Source organism: Rhea americana, unplaced genomic scaffold (assembly GCF_003343005.1).
Source record: "Rhea americana isolate MKP2758 unplaced genomic scaffold, rheAme1 scaffold_6, whole genome shotgun sequence".
NCBI classification, from domain to species: Eukaryota; Metazoa; Chordata; class Aves; order Rheiformes; family Rheidae; genus Rhea; species Rhea americana.
In genome coordinates, this window is record NW_028186756.1 from 3047645 (window position 1) to 3064387 (window position 16743).

Below are 16743 nucleotides of genomic sequence, written 5' to 3' on the forward strand. Positions count from 1 at the left end.
CTGCCCAGTGAGATCAAAGCCTCACCAGAAGCTTGACTTTTTTTTGCTAGGCAGCTCGTTATGAACTTCAGTTACCCGCAGAGGTTCCTCGAACGCGCAGAGCCTTTAATCTGCGCGGCGGCCGGCTACCGCCATGCCGAGCCGGGGCGGGGCGGGGCGGGGGAGCGTTACTCGCCCGGCGGGCGGGCGGGCGCCGGAGCGCTGTGGTGCGGAGCGGCGTGGCGCTGCGCTCTGTGCTTGGGGACACTCGCTTGGTACCGGGGCAGCGCGGCGCGGGCCGCAGACAGCTCCCAGCTGCCGGCGCGGCTCTAGAGGCCGCCGGGAGGCTCTACCGGGGCCGCCGCGGTATTTAGCGGGCGGCGGCGGCGGCGGTTGAGGCGGCGGCCGCGCGGGGGGAGGGGGAGGGGCGGGCCATGGAACGGCGCGCGCCGTCTCCCAGAGTGCCGCGGGCYCGCGTCCCGTCGTGCCTTGCGGGCCGCTCCGTCCCCTCTGACCCGGGCCCGTCGCTCCCCCATCCGGGCTCTCGGCGCCACACGGGGAAGATGGCGGCGGCGGCGGCGCTCCCTGCCGAGTGGATAAAGAACTGGGAGAAAGCGGGCAAGAGCGAGTTGTGAGTGCGGGGATTCRACGGAGGAGGGCGGAGGGGTTCTGGAGGCTGCTGCCCTGCAGCGGAGAACGAGGCGGGGCTGAGGCCTCGTTGGCCGCGGGAGGCTGGAGGGGCCGAGGAGGTGGAAGCGGGCGGGGAGGACGCAGCTCGGGGCTGTGCCCTCGGCCTCGGGCCGTAGAGGTGAAACCCTGATCGGGCGGAGGATTCAGGCCGCCTTCCCAGGCCGTTCGGCCGCCTTCGTCGGTTGCTAACGACCTCCACCGAAGCTCGCGCCCGTCCTCGCCCGCCAGGCCTGACTCCCGTTGCCCGGGCCCGAGCGCCCCCTTCCTGCTTCTGGGTCGGCTTTATCGGGTGTCGGGCGCCTTCTTCTCAGTCGAGTCCCCAGAGGTAAGATGGAGCCTGGTGCTTCCTTGCCTCGTTGACTCCTCAAAGTTGACCTTTCTGGCTGACGTCTCAATCTCTGACACCACTTTCTCTTCCCCCGAGGTATTTAATACCGTCTCCTTTGATCCAGGCTAGGTAGGATCAGCTAGTCCTTCCCATTTATTTTTCGGGACAGCCTTTGTGCTCTAAAGGGTCTCCTCGCAGCTTCCTAAATCCATCCAGGTGTGGTAGGGACTTTCCCTATCAAGGTCTTTAGCATTTCTGTCTTGTGCAATCTCTAAGCTGACAGGTTAACTGAATGCGCTGATTGTTATGTTTCAGGAGTGCCTCCATTCAGGTGTCTATTTACCAGTTTTTGAAACTTACATTAATGTGTTAGTTTGGATGTGGGTGCCCAGTTTACTAATACTTTGGGGAAAAGTTCTTGTTTTAATTCTCCATTCACCTCTGCTCTTTATTGCAAAGTTTTTTCTTTTTGTTACAATACAGACAATTAGGAGTCATTTTATGAGAAAGACTTCCTAATAGTATTTCCTTTATTATTTATTTCTATTGCCATTTTTAATAGGTTGTGCAACACTGGTTATCTTCTCCATGCACAAAAAGAAAAGGTAGTGAGGTAGAGAATAGTAAACATAGAGGGTCCCTGCACAAAAACAAAGAAAACCATTCTACCTAGACCCTCCATTTTATAGTGAAAAGCCCCCCCCCCCTTTTTTTAAGCATGTTGTTATTGTCATTGAGTTGTGCTAAAGCAATGATCCTGTTAGCACATCAAGTTAACATGTTTTGTTATATATTGTGAATGATAAAAGGCCAGGGAAAAGGTGTATTGTAACTGCAGTTTTGACAATAATTATTTGAGTGTTCGTGGAACTCCCAAACAAAGATGAGGTTCACATTGCTTTTTTTAATCACTTTCTACTTAAGATTGTTTTGTGATAGTTGAATCTGTATCAGCTGTGCAATGTCTGTGATAAGCAAAGAGGCCTTTTTTGAACTTAAGTATTTAGAAACTTCTGTGAATAAAATGCACAAATRTGTGCTAATTGATACCTTTTGAAAATGCATAAGCAGCTATAATAAAACACTGCCTTTTTACGTTCTTTATATAATATTGTATTCAGGTGGATAAATCTGCTATTTTTCTTTCCTGTGTGGCACTTAAGTCATTTTTGTCCAAAGACATCAAATTTGATTACAACTTGCATGGTTACTGAGATTTTACTGAGATTTTTTTGAAACTTGCATGAGGAGAGAAATTTCAGAGTTGATCATGTAATGGTTGCTGCGTTGTTTGTGTTCTCAAAACTTTGCTGTGGGAAGACCAAGTTAGCTTTTTGTTTGTTTGTTTAAACCATGATGAAGCCTTTCATGATTTTCCTCTCCCTGCTAAGGTAGTATTTTTTTTTAAATATGACTGGAGGGGAGAAATTCTAGTTTGCTGTGGGGCCAATAAAATGATAGACCAAGTTCCTACGTATGTGTTGTTTCCAGTTAATTTGGAATACTGCTAAAATGCAGTTCTACACATGCTTTAAAAATTTTTAAAGGAACTTGAATGGAGATGTGATTGTGTCTAGATTACAGTGGTTGTTTTGTGTGGTGATAACTTTATACATGCATTTTTTAAAAAAATATTTTCTAAAAGGAAAAGACTGCCATCTCTAGCAAATACCTGAGAGACTTTGTGTTCTTGTTCTGAAAACATGTTTTCATTTCATAAAGTATTTTTTTAACATTAGTAACAAAAAAGCAACAAATGCAGTATTTCTCTCTCTTTTTTTTTTTTTTTTTTTTTTTTGAACTATTTATCTACGGAGCTCTCCAAAATATAAACTAGGTATTCTGCAAAAGACTTGATGGGAAGAGAAGGGTACAAAAAAAATGAAACCGACAATTCCAGCAAATGTGTGCGTGTGTGTGGGGAGGAACCAAAAAAAAAACCCCTTGGAAACTGATTTTTCTGTATGGAGGCCTGGTCTAATAAAGCCAATGCACAAAGTCAAGCTACATTCACTCTTGTGTGGATGTCTGTTTTTAAAAGTGGTAGACTTCTTACAGAGAAACAAATACCAAGCTTTATTGAACATCAAACATTACTGAAGAAAACATTTTAAGTAGGAAAAAAAAAAGATTAGGTCATATGGAAGAACACTTATTTGCTGCTGTATAAAAAGACTTATGGGCTCTGACCAGATCAGCCCAAGATAGTATTTTGGCAGAGTTAGTAGCTACTCAATTAAGACATATTTTATGTATTGAGGAATGTGAAAATTGCTGTATTGAGAGGAGGAAATGGTAGTATCTTTACTAACATATGAACTTCCACTGTGTTTAATAGTGAGTGCTTAAGACAATCTCTTTGGTTTCTTATATAATCATTTACAGGAGGGTGATAATCGGCCTATGCCCTAAAACATACAGGATTTGTAATATTACTGTAGTCTGTAGGACTTGCTGTTTTTTTTTTTTTCTTTAAAAAGTTTGCTCATTTGATAAAGAAATCCAGTAATGAAGTCACCTTTAAATAATGATTTTTGTCTGTATTTTTAAAGTATTATGAAAAATACCATCTTTAGTTTTGCTCAGGTGATCACTTTGTCAGGGTAAGACCTTACTGTTCCAAACTGGAAGATAAGTTTGTTTGTTTGTTTGTTTGTTTTAACATAGCCTAAGTGTCATTATGCAGGTTAGTAAGGCAGCATGGTAGAACCCAAGCAATAGCAACCAGTTACTTCCTGGAAGTTTCTTTTAGCATTCTTATTTGCAACTGTACACATGTTGAATTAGCTCTGTTACTGCTATGTAATAATATCTAATACATACATAAATGCACATTATATGCTAGATTCAACTGTTCTAAGTTATTTACGAAAGCCAGGCATAGGTCAGGATGCAGTCATCTTATATGTTTCTGTTTTCTTCAGATTCATCTGTCTAAATACACTTCAATAAAGTATATATTTGTTTTTCTACTGCCAAATACTCTGCAGAGATTGTGTTGTGCAGCTGCTTAGTATGCTGATCAGTCTGGACTCCTTGTAGCACTATCTGTCTATCTATATACTCTTTTGTTTGTATTTAAAAGTAAGTTCCTCTAGCTAGGAACTTGTTCTTTGTGTAGTGACTGCCACAGTAAGATGCTGCTCTGTGACTATAGCCCATACATACTTTAATACTTGTATAATGTTAAAAACTTATTACGGTGATACCTTTACTTGTGTAGTGATAGACAACATATCAAGGACCCATCAAGGGAGAAACATGGCTTGAATTTACTTGACTGGTGGTTTATGTAATATGTTAAGCTTCAAGATAAACTGAAGGAGCTTAACGTTCTGTGCGTATGAAATTTTGTTACTCAGTCTTCAAGCACTTTGGACGCATTTGTTACTTCACTTGTGCAAGGAATACCATAGTACTAAGTAGCAGATAAAAGACTGGTAGTCAGGAGAATAGAGTTGTCAGGAAAACAGGTTTTAGTTGTAGTTGGGCCATCCTGATTGTAAAATGCAGTTGCTTGTGCTTTATCTCAACAAAAGACCTACCCACATCAGTTGAACTATGCATATACTTAAATATTTGCAGGCACATGCACTTTGGGTAATTACTGCCATATACTGTGTGTGGGAGTACAGTTGAGAATATAGGGCATTGCATATGATTTGGGAGGCTTGGGTTCAGTTTTTGGCTCTGGCGTGCAAACTTGTTTTACAGCTGTTCAATTTCAGAATCTGTCTTTATTATTTAAACAAAGCTATCCCATTTTAGTCCAAAACAAACTTCACTTTAAAAACTTTGGGTTTCAGAATTGATTCTGACTTTTTAAATTTATTTTTACTTTCTAAGTTATCTTTTTAATACTAAATATTACGTATTTAGATTGAAATGAAGATATGTAGGCTATAGTAGGACAGGAGAGTTACTTATCTGTCCTGAAATTGCACAAATGAAATACAGGGTTAGAGTTTCAAAAGAACTATGGATAAGAAAGGCGGGAGGAAGGGATGAACTATCAATGAAGTTACCTCTTTGTGCAGCAGCAAGCTTCAGCTCAGCTGTACTGCCTGACAGCACCTTCAGGAAAGGTCGCTATGTTTTGGAGAAGGAGTATTTGAATGGAAGAACAGCACCACAATTATATTCATTTAGATTCAACAATATCAGCACCTTCTTTTCTTACTGGCAGAACTTCTCATGTAGACCTTCACTCAATGAAAATAATTACTTAAGTACTTACTTTTTTTTCAATTTTAATAACTTAAGAGATTTTAATGATTATCTAAATATAGAACAGATTGTCTTACAAACTGATCTTCAGTGTGGTTTCTTGATAAGGTACAAATCCATTTGGTCAACATAAAGTAATTGGAAGTTGATTTGTACGGTTTTTGTATTGTTGAAATGGGTATTAGAAGAAGCTAAAACTCTCATTTTGTATTAGGTATAATTGAGCTCTTCAGTCTAAGCAGCCAGTGTAGTTGCTGATGTAGCCTGTTTGATGGCATTACCTCATGACATAGAGTTCAAATTTTGCATCTCAGTAGATATTTTTGTATGATTACCACTTTGCTGCTCTTTATATGCAGAGGTTAGAAATGAATGGGATTACTTTCTGGAGAGGTGGTAATTAAAACTTAAGAAAATCTGCCTTAGACCAAATTGATATGTTCTTTAGGAACAGCTGAAAGTCTGTTGCTTGATGGAGGTGGGGAAAAGAGAAAGAGAGAAGACTAATATATTTAATATATTCACCATTAGTGAAAAATAAATCACTCATTTTTGTTTAACATATCTGTTCTCATTATGTCAAATATGTTGCATTCTGTTCAATAATATTAAGAACATACGATCACTTTTTGTTGCTCTTAAATATTTACTGATTGCATTATATTTATATCTCAATTTGTGTATATTCCAGTGGTATTTAAAGGGTGTGTATATATACTGTGTAGTTGCTAAATATAATCTTTTGACTGCTGGGACAGCTGTTTGGACCTGGTAGAGAGGTAGTCTGTATAGAATGCAAATGAAACAAATAAGTGATTGCTGTAAAGTCCTTTTTATAGGGTGTTTTTTTTTTTTTTTTTTTTTGGTAAGCATTTATAGCAATTATACATTCATGCAATGTAACAGAATGCTGTTGCATTTCTTATGGGGGGGAAAAATGGTAGTCTTACCTTACACAGAGATACCATGCGGCTCTGATACTATCTTCAGTATCTATAGATCATCCTTCATCCCAAATTCTTCTTATGCATGAAACGGTTTTGATTAAAAACTTGCAAGGGTGATGGAAGTTCTTGGGGTATACGTTGGTGGCTATAACAGTATAGGTATGTGTACTTTTTTTGAATGCTTTTCCTTTTAAATATGAGAAAAACACTTCTAAAGCTTCACTTACACAGAAAAAGGTGAAGGAGGAGAGAATCCCTGTAGCTTGAAAATAAATCCCTGTTGAAAACTTCAGTGAAGTGAATTTAAATTTATTTTTTCTTTTGGCTAATTTGATTGAAGGAGACCTCAGAAGTGACTATAGGACATCAGTGTGACAGGTCTTCCCAGCCTATAGTGAGTTCTGTTAGTGATGTGCCTTACCAATGTACTTACCATACTTAGAGTATGTATTTACCAATGAATCTTTTTTGTATGCCTACACTATGCATCAGGAAATCATGCACATGGTTGAATGTTAAATCTGTAGGCCAATTTGAAAATGGTTAGACATCATAGATATAGACAAGCATTTGCTTATTGGTTAATAGTAGGTTAATGCTAGCACTTCCATGCCACTTTTTCTATCCTTATTGCCTTGTTTTCTTGCCCTTTTATGTTTAAGTAAGAGCAATGTGAGGAAGCATAACTTTTGGAAGTATAAAGGCCCCGTTCTGCATATTATAAATTGAGTCTTGTATTTCTTTGCTGTTTAACCTTCTTGAATTGATGTTTATTCTATGAAAACTAAAATGTAGGCATGCATTGAAACTGACAGGGTTTAAAGTTATTTTAGCCAGGAAAGAAGACACTAAAACAGAGGTATGTGTATATAGTAATATAGGACTGCTTTTATGCTTTTTATTTTTGATGAAAATTGTATAAATGCAATGTCTTCTATTGCAGTTTGCAACTATGCCGCACTCTCAGTGAAAACAAAAGCCATGATAATATGGGTTTCAGAGGTATGTTTATTTTTGTGTTACTTACCAATGAAACATAGCATAGAAACAGTTGATCATAGTGTTTATGCATGTATTTGCTTGGTTGGGTCATATCAGTGACAATTAATGCATTTTACTGGAGAATACTATAAAGAGCTGAGTAATACAACCATCCACAGCTAGGTTTGTCTTCAGTTCTCCAGATGAGGAGATTCTCGGACAATAATCGACAATGATGGAGTGTCTTCTGTAGAAAATGCAGTTTTTATTTCGAATTCAACGTACAAGAAGGCTTGCAGAAGACTGTTTACTACTCTGTCAAGAGCTAGATTTTGTTCTAAAAGCAAGTTATGTGTAGAACCATTGGTGTGTGCAAGTATAACTGTCTACTRCAGAAAGTAATTTTTTTAAACAGCATTTGAGTTACAGACTTAATTTCCTTTTCATAGTGAAATACGTTGCTGTCTTTAGGTTTTTGAAATTCTTATTTTAAGAAATCTTAAGTTTTAAAGGAAAAACTAATTTTAACTTGCTCTACAAAATCCATTGGAAGATGTTTCCATATTAAGACAGTGAAACAGCTATACTATTCAGGTGATAGATGTCTTAGTTCTTTCTAAAATAGCTATGACAGGCAACTATAGCAGTAGAGAAGATGAACTAAATTAATATAAATTATAAGTAACATTACTGAAGAGGATGTTCATTGTTCAACAAAGCAAAATTTGCTCTTCCAAAGGTTTTTAAGAATGGTCACCAGATGTTCTGTATTCTAGACCAAGGGTGATCAATTTCTATGTACAATTTTTTTTCTTGGCCTTGCTGCAGAGATCTAACAGATCCTGTGGGAATGACTGTATACTCAGTGGTCTCTTTTCTAGGAGGTAAAGGATAGAAGTGATTGAGGTCCTTCAGGTAATAGAAAAACCCTGAAGATTTGGATGATCTGGTGTAAAGTACGGAGACACTGACTGCTAAGAACTTGAGTTCATGTGACCTGGTTCCTATTCTGTAAGACTGCACTGGCACTTGCACAGTGCTGCCTTGCCCTTTAGTTCCAGAAAGATATTTTGTTGAAACATAGCATACCGCAAGTTTATGAAGGCAGGTCAGGTTGGCAGTGTACTTGTATAACAAAGTCTCCATGACATGGAGACCACTCTTCCGGAGACACATATGAGGCTGTATTTATGGCTGGTTTGGTTTCATCATAAATTAGGTACAGCCCGGAACTGTGCTGTTGAATGGACCTTCAAAGTAGTATGGGTGTGATTTACGTAGAGTATAAACATGAACCACTCCAGCTAGATTGAAGCCTTGAGGAATTAGCTTACTTTGTGAAAAGCAGAGTGCTAGTTAATTTGTCCAGATTTTTAAAATTACCATCTTTTAATGCACCTGTGGTGGTTTGCAATCACCAAGTTACTGAGTACTTGGGTTAAGTTATTAAGAACTGTAACTGGTATACCCACTAGCATGTAGTCTGCTTAAACAACATTTTACAAAACCGCATGCTTTCAACTTGCATTTCTTGTTTTTCATATACTCAAAAGTATAATGACACTGCAGAGTACTACTTAACAATTCTTTACAAGTTTACCACAGCTGTTTTTGCAACCTCTGTATTTAACAGTCCAAGGTTTTTCTCAGGTGGAGTACTTCTGTTCAGTGAARCAGCAAAGATTTCATATACAAGCTTTTGCAAGACAGCATTCTGCAGTTATGGAAGACTTTACTTAAGAAATCCCTGTTGAGCCCTTTTCTCTCAGTTAGTTTTTTACTTGGAGAAGTGGCCTTTGAAAGCAAATCTGTTCTGGGATATGATTAAGGAAAAGTAGTGTAATAAAATATGATGTTTATATAGTTCATATGAGTTACAAGCTAAGTATGGAGTTTGTTTTTATTTATTTTTGTTTAACTATTAGAATTCAAGTTTTTTTGCTCAGCAGTGTTGTAGGTTTTCATCATGTTTTGCTATTGTCCCATAAAATCTTTTGGGAGTGGATCATCTTTTGCAGTGTCTAAGACATACAAGCAATAGCAGTTAATTTAAATTGGCAGTAGCAATAAAAATTATTCCCCTCACTGAGAGAAGCATATCATCTTTACTTGTGGAGTCTCTGAAGTCTAAAGCATTATTGAAGACACTTCAAATGCTTTAACTGTTAAATGAAGAATTACCTAGTATGTTCCCTAACCATCCGTTGTCTTTCAACAGATATTCAACAGGCTTTGTATGAGCTTGCATATCATGTTGTCAGAGGAAACCTAAAGCATGATCAAGCTTCTAATGTTCTTGGTGATGTTATAGTAAGTATTTATTTTGAGTAATTACACACTAAATTTTTTAGTCTATTGTAAAAGTCTGAATAAAAATCAAGCAGGATGTTAACAATATCGTGTTACATGTGAAAAACCAAGTCTTTTGACTAATGTCTTCTTCACTTACATGCAATTGAAATATGTAGGCTGTCAAGGTTTCTATTTAATTCAATTCTCACATTTGGGGAGGAATAAACATATGTTAATTTTACCATAAGTTATGAGTTAAGCTATTTTTTGTGACTATAGGGAGACTGAAGTTTTTTTTATATGTGCTGGAACAGATTTCGCTTGCTATTGCAGTATAAATGCAATGCCACCTACTGTTTTTTCTAATTACATCCATTTCTTACAGTGTAACTGTGTGTTTGTTTCTACCACTTTATTACTGAAATGCAAGTCCTGTGATGACTTTTAAAATAGTACATTAGATTTAAGAAGTGCTTATTGAAAACATTTTAAGACAAAAAAATAAGGAAAAGAGTATTTTCCTCTAAACTAAGATTAAACAATTCCTCTTAAACAGACTCAATGTTGAGAAACTTTTCTTCCCCCAGGAAAAAGTAGCTTTTAAAAATAATTTCCTGTTCTTTGTCAGTTCTTAGATAACCCATTTTTCTGCTTAACATTCTATAGATGTTAAGATAGTATTGCAGAAATCTGTTCTGGGATAACTTACTAGATTTTGAAACTTTTGCATTGAATTTGAGAGAAACCGAGGCTGAAGTATGTCTTGCTGTTGGGGTAGTAGCTGATAATGTTTCATCCTTAGTTTCTGTAGGAAATTTTAATTTGATTGGTGCATGAGGAAAGTGTAGTTTACTCTACAGGCTGATGCTTCTGTTCAAAGTTCCGTTGTGCTAGAGAAAATACACTCCAGTTTGTTTTTGTATAGGCTTTTTGTATGTAGTTGTTTCATTTTAACATTTCTGTTCCTATAGAAGAAAGATTCAGTAATCAAAGTGGTGGCTTGATAAATGATTCTTGAATTGAAATCCTTCCTGATTTTGCCATTTGAATGTGTAGCAAAATAAACTTTGACTTTTATTGGTTTAGACTGAGGATTGCTGGAAGTAGGAGAACTGGATGAATCCTTCTTGCCTTTTTTCTTTTTCTTTTTCTTTTTTTTTTCCCTGGGCTCAGTTTTGGAAAAAAGGTGGTTTTATGATTTTTTTTTTTTCTACTGGAGGATTTGCTGTGTTGTCAAATTACGTTTAAAGGAGATGAATTGCTTGCTCATATTTCAGAGTTGTCAACAAAACATTGTGTTGCATTATGCTTGGACTATTTAGTCAACTTATTTTGTAATGATTCCTTTAATTGAAAATGTCAATATATTAAAGATCAAATTTAAAAGAGCATTTAAAGTATTTCAGTTAATTGTTTTAGACTGACTCCCTGAAAGTTCCTATGTGAAACTCTGGCAATTGAGACCTAGTATTTGTACAACTACATGAGTACTTACAGGCATAACTTTTCTTTGACTTGTAAAATTATTTATGCTTTTTCTCTAGTGGAAAATTCATTTAACAATACCTGTATTCCTGATGTCTGCAATATTAAACTGTCAAGAAATCTGATATCTGCTTYATATAAAGAAAATTACTTAAAGGCAGTTTAATTCTGAACAGCCTGAGTTAGGACTGAGTGATTTAGTTGGGTAGAAGCTGGATAAAACTGTTCAGAGAATTGAAGGAGAAGAAAATAGGAGCTTTAGTTTTTCAGTGCTGGATCAAAACTAGAAACATAYTCAGTTTTGTTGTTGGCACAGGTAGTATTCAATAGTCTCTCACAGTTTTTTGTTAGTTGTAAGCAGAGAAGAGATTATCATTGATATTGTAACATTTTGACTGTAAATAGTACACTAAGACAGCTGGAAATCATATGCTAGGGTTAAGCATTTTTACTGTAGTTCTTTAAGATTTTTCTAAAGCTAAGACCAAGTGATATTAATGGGAAGACTATGGTGAAAAGGTGAATTAAGGAACAAGTATTAGGAATATCTTAAGTCATTATGGTGAATACATTTACCAACTAATTTGCRTAATTCCTTTGTCCAGTTTAAGTTTACACTTGCAGGTGTTGTAAAGAATAGTAATTGAACCACTGTTTGTAATAGCACATAATAAGGATTCCAGAGAAGAAATGAACTTGTTTACTGTCCAATTATAAACAAGTGTGCGTTAAATCAGATCTAGGTTACTTTTTCAAATAGTGTTGTGGCATGGCTAGTTCATTTAACTGTTGGAAATGTTTCAGGCAGTTAGGACTGATACTTTTCTGATGCTGTATTGCCAGAGGCAATACTTTGGCACAAATTTAGTTAAACCTGATGAGAAATCTGTGTTTTCTTAGTTTCTCTCATGCACAGAATATGAGCCAACCATTTWTCTTCCTGCAACTTCAAGTATCCAACATTCTTCTACAATAAATATATCAAACACAAAGCATGAAATAAGTTCTCAGCACAGTGCTATATGCGTTTTTTTTTTTTAAGTTAGAATTGCATCTGATTTATCTGCATTTCACTTGCCTTAAAATATATAAGGACATTTGCTTTAGGGTTGAGGCTTTAGCTAAGAAAATATACTTGACTAATTGGAAGAGAAAATTCTTTGGATGAAGGCAGGCCTGGAATAGGGGTAAACTAATGACTCATTTGTAATTTAAGAAAAGTCCTTTAGTAGGTGAGGGTTTTTTAAAATTTTGTTAATGTGTGCATATTTGTGTTTTTCTGTGACTCATAAGTAAATATGGAGAATTTGTTTCTTGAAGTTGATTGCTGTACACCTATAGAAGCTGCTGAAATGGTGACTAGTTGTAGAAGTACCTTTTCAGGCTTTAACAGCCTAAAATGCACCTACAAATTTCTCTGGCCTGAGATTTTCAGATGTTACCAAGGTTTTTTGTTAGATCTTCCAATATATTTTAATTATATCAATAATCAGTACACTAGCAACACTTCTAGGTATTAGTCAATAACTGAACTGCTTCATTTACTTTATATGAATTAATGAATTTGAACTTATCTCTTTATAAAGTATGTGTTTGTTTTATGCAGTGGAATAATTTAAGTTTAGATAAGGGGATTTCTGTCTCTGCTATGTATGATTTCTCTTTCCTTGTTAGGAATTTCGGGAAGACATGCCCTCCATCTTAGCTGATGTGTTCTGCATATTAGGTAAGTTGTGTTCCATCCCTTTCAGCTTTGGGATAGATTTGGGTAAATGTGTTTTATGCATTTGCTTGTTGAATTCTTCAGGGAGTATCTTTACATCTATGAAGCATGATTTCTCTTCACAAAACCTATGTTGATCCTTCCTCAGTATATCTGTATCTTAATTCTTAAGATCTTTTAATTCTGCTTTTTTCTATTACAGTTTCTATTCCTTTACCTATATAAAGGCAGTGGGAATTCATGTGCCAAGAAAAGTTCAAGGAGGTAGCTTGTAAGGATGCTAAGTGTTAGTTAATGTAATAAATGACTTTCTGTAGTAATTATTCTTAAAAGTATTTAAAAATTATCTTATTAGTAGATAGATCTTTTGTTCTCGGAATGTTTTACTAGTGAAGTGAAGCTTATACTAATTGTCCAAAATTGCAAGACAGCTGGCATTGTTTGCAAAACTACAATCTGAACTGAGAAGGCTTTGAAGAGTTCTACTTCTTACTCTTGTAGTAACTGCTCATGGATTTTATGTTGTATAATGTTGAACTAAAGCTGCTTTTTTCTCACACTCTGAGGACTTTAATCCTGCATACTTATTTCTTACCAGGTCATACTCTTAACTACTTGCAATCCATGTCCTGTTGTAATATCTCTTTAGTCTTTTCAACAAACTTCTGCGAACTAATTTGACAGTTCATTTGTCGGATTGTCTTATATACTGAAGGAGACTGGGGTTCTCCAGAAAAAAATTTGAGTATGTTTTGTGATAGCATATGAACAGTGAGGCTTAATGAAGTTTTCATGTGCATCCTTAATTCTGTAATATTTGATGGATGAATTTGACATTGTTTCATTCATAATGTTTCATTCTATGTACTTGTCATCTTGTTCTAAAATCAGTTTTTGTAGTGTGGTATTATGCTGACACCCTTCTGATTTTTTCAACTGGGTTAAAATAGATCAATTGGTACTTGAGCTACTAGTAACTTGAAGTAGATGATCTCTGCCCTCTCTGGCAAACTAGTACAAGGTCAAATGCCATTCCTCTATTAGTAGCAGAGGAATGGTATGAGGAGCTAGATTTCAAACTCTGGGGACAAATGGCACTGAGATGTTTTCCTGGTTGTTTTTCCTGAACTGTCTCAGCCCCTCTAACATGTCTTAGTACTTTATCTACTAATATCTGAATCTCCTTCTAATGCAGTTGCTGTGTCTCAGTATGCTCTGACGTCTCATTCTTGTCTTTATCCATTCATTCACGTTTCCTAGACTACTACTTTTCCTGCAGATTCTTCATGGCTAAGAAGCTTGGTGCTAGGGGTCCAGCCATCTGACAAATCTGTTAACTGCTTTTCTCTGATATCCAGTCACTTCCAAAGTTCCTTACATCACTGTGCCTCAGTCATTTTGGAGATTTGCTCATTTTTTTGTTGTTGGCATTTTCTCATTAGCTCTAATGTGCGTGCGTGTGCATGTATGTTTTGAATTTTTTGTTTTAAGATAGGCACTTTTTTCCCCGACAGAAATGAATTACTGTGAGTTGCCTTTAGTAGCTGACAATTCAAAGGAGAATGAAAATTGATAAAAGAGTGCAGTCCAGTAAGCAGTTACTTCAAAGACAGAAAAGATGCTGGAATGTTATTACAGTAAGGATAGGATCCTGTTTTTCTGCAATTTAATTTTCTCTCCTTTCCTGTTGTAACTGGTTCCTAATGCTTGTTGTAAGCCTCCTTCTAACGGAAGGGCAGGAAAAGTGATCACTGTGTCCTTCCTTCAGTTTGTCTGGTCTACCTTTTCATGAGACTTATGGATGTGTAGGGATTGTTATCAAAACAGAATGTAGCTGGACTGTAGCAGGGAGCTAGCATGTTATAACTGACAAAAATGCAGTTTAGTAGCCATCAAAAACATTTCTAAAAGGAAGAAACTCTTCTAATTCTGTGAAGATGTCTGAGAGGAGAACTTTGAGAAGTACTAATAAATATTCTTTTTTCTTTTTTTTTTCCCCCCTCTCCCTTCCCCCCCCTCCACACCTTCCTCTTCCCTATCTTCCTTTATTTCAGATATTGAAACAAGTTGTTTAGAAGAAAAAAGTAAGAGGGATCATTTTACCCAACTGGTATTAGCTTGTTTGGTAAGTTGCACTTAAACATAGATTCTTTTTGTTACATAACTCTCCTGTTTTCAGATTTATACTTTAGAGTGGGTTTAATTTTTGAAAGCTATGGAAAGTGCTGTAACACACTACTATCAGATACTAAAATTTTTACAGGATATTGACAAATGAGTTTTGGATTTCTAGRAAATTTTTACAAGGTATCTTTAATATTTATATTTTTAAAAAGGTAATTTTCACTTGGATGTTTATTGTCCACAAGAAATAGTGCAAGCTGAGCAATTCCTTAATCTTCTGGTTGTATGCATCAGGCTAGGTAGACCTGTTGTCTCATTGGACTGGCAAATACTTGGGTTCTTGTTTATATTTTAATGCAAATAACTTCTTGAACTTGCTTCTCTGTTATTGCACAAAATGATCTGTTAATTGGTTTCAGGGGAAAAACAATGTATAAGCAATCTGTCATTGATAACTGTGGTTCATAATAGCATTCGAATTACCATACATCTGATAATTGTTTGCAGTCATTGTTTCTTCATATGAATTGGAAGAACTTGAGAAAGGACTATCAGACTCTGCATTTGTATCTTCTATGTTAAGTTGGTTTGGGTAGGAAGGTGTCTTTTGGGAAGTGCTAGCTTTATCCATCAAAGAGAAATGAACTGGTTATATGTTCATTTCTTTTGTCACTGTTCTAGCTGTTGTCTTTGAGTTTAGATGAAAATTAAAGATGCAACTCAGCTTGTAGGAAAACTGTACTTTCCACAGTTTTGGAAAATATTCTTTTTTTGTGTGTGTGATATAATATGGGCCTGCAGTTTAATGTAGATGAAGATGAGCTACAGAGCTGCTTGTATTAGAATAGTGCATTTAAATTTCTGCTATTTTTAACCCTATGCAAAGCATCTAGTGGTTCTCAGAAGTTCAGTGACCAGACAGACAGACTTGTAGTGCAGTAAGGTTACTGCCTAGTGGTTTGAGTGTTCTGTGGACTGGGGAAATGTGTCACAGAGAACCTAGAAATGATCAAACAAGACCAATCGTAAATAATAATGYGTACCATCAGAAACAAACAGTAACTGTTCAGGAATGAGACATAACACATGGTTTTGATTCAGAGTTTTATTCTGCATTGTGAATTGAGACTGTTCTTTCAGGTTCCTAAAAGCATCTACATTGATGCATACTTTTTTATTTTTCTCAATCTAAAAATCTCATAATATGAAGACTGGTTCAGATAGCATTATAGCTATATCAGTTATACAAAAGTATTTTTACAGATGCCATTATAAAATGCATTAACATCCAAACAATTGTCCTTTTTGTAGATTTGCTCATACATATTTTTAGAAAAGTTCTAAAATGAGAAAAAGAATTACTGGGAAAAGATGAGGAATGGGTTCTTTCATTGGACCAACTAAGTAGAAAAGAGTTCTGCATTTTCTATCCATTTTAATCGATCTAATAAGAGAACACTTGCTACGTATCTCTTTCTTGCATCTTTAAAGCATTGTGGTAGACTAATATAGTATAGCTGTGCATTTAAGATACTTTGAGAGAACTTGTTTTCCCCCTCCTCTCAGTTCAGCAGGAATTTTGCTTTTTAAAGTACATCTCCAGTTGGACTTTCTTCCTATTCATACAACCTTTATCTATCTAGAACTGGTGTTCTTCACTGTGTAGAATCAGCTTGAGTTGTAGGAAAGTTGGCTTTGTTAATATGCAGTTCTTGTAGTAAGACTGAAAAATCCTAGATGCTAAACAATGTGGACTTTGTAACCAATACTTTAGGCGTTATTAGGACATGTTTATTCAAGGTATTGTGCTGGTGTAAAATGCATCTTACATTTTAAATCTAATTTCAACTAAGTAGGGTTTGGGGTTTTTTTTTGTTGTTGTTGTTGCTTTCGGCCCCTTCAGTATTTGAAACAATGCATGCAATATGATGGCATACCATTGTATTTGAACCTCCTTTTTTTTTTTT

At 36.5% G+C, this 16743-nt stretch overlaps 1 protein-coding gene across 2 annotated transcripts in view; it reads left to right on the top strand.

Moving 5' to 3' along the window:
* Positions 1-315: 315 nt before the first annotated feature.
* THOC2 (THO complex subunit 2) overlaps positions 316-16743 on the top strand; it is a 61558-nt gene continuing 45130 nt past the window's right edge. Inside the window, exons 1-5 of one of the 2 annotated variants that reach the window (XM_085319674.1) lie at positions 316-610; positions 7115-7173; positions 9371-9462; positions 12604-12655; positions 14707-14777. In XM_085319674.1, coding sequence (XP_085175800.1) covers positions 414-610; positions 7115-7173; positions 9371-9462; positions 12604-12655; positions 14707-14777 — 471 coding nt within the window. In that variant the 5' untranslated portion in view covers positions 316-413. The remainder of the gene's footprint in view (positions 611-7114; positions 7174-9370; positions 9463-12603; positions 12656-14706; positions 14778-16743) is intronic. The other variant, XM_085319675.1, reaches the window with a different exon arrangement.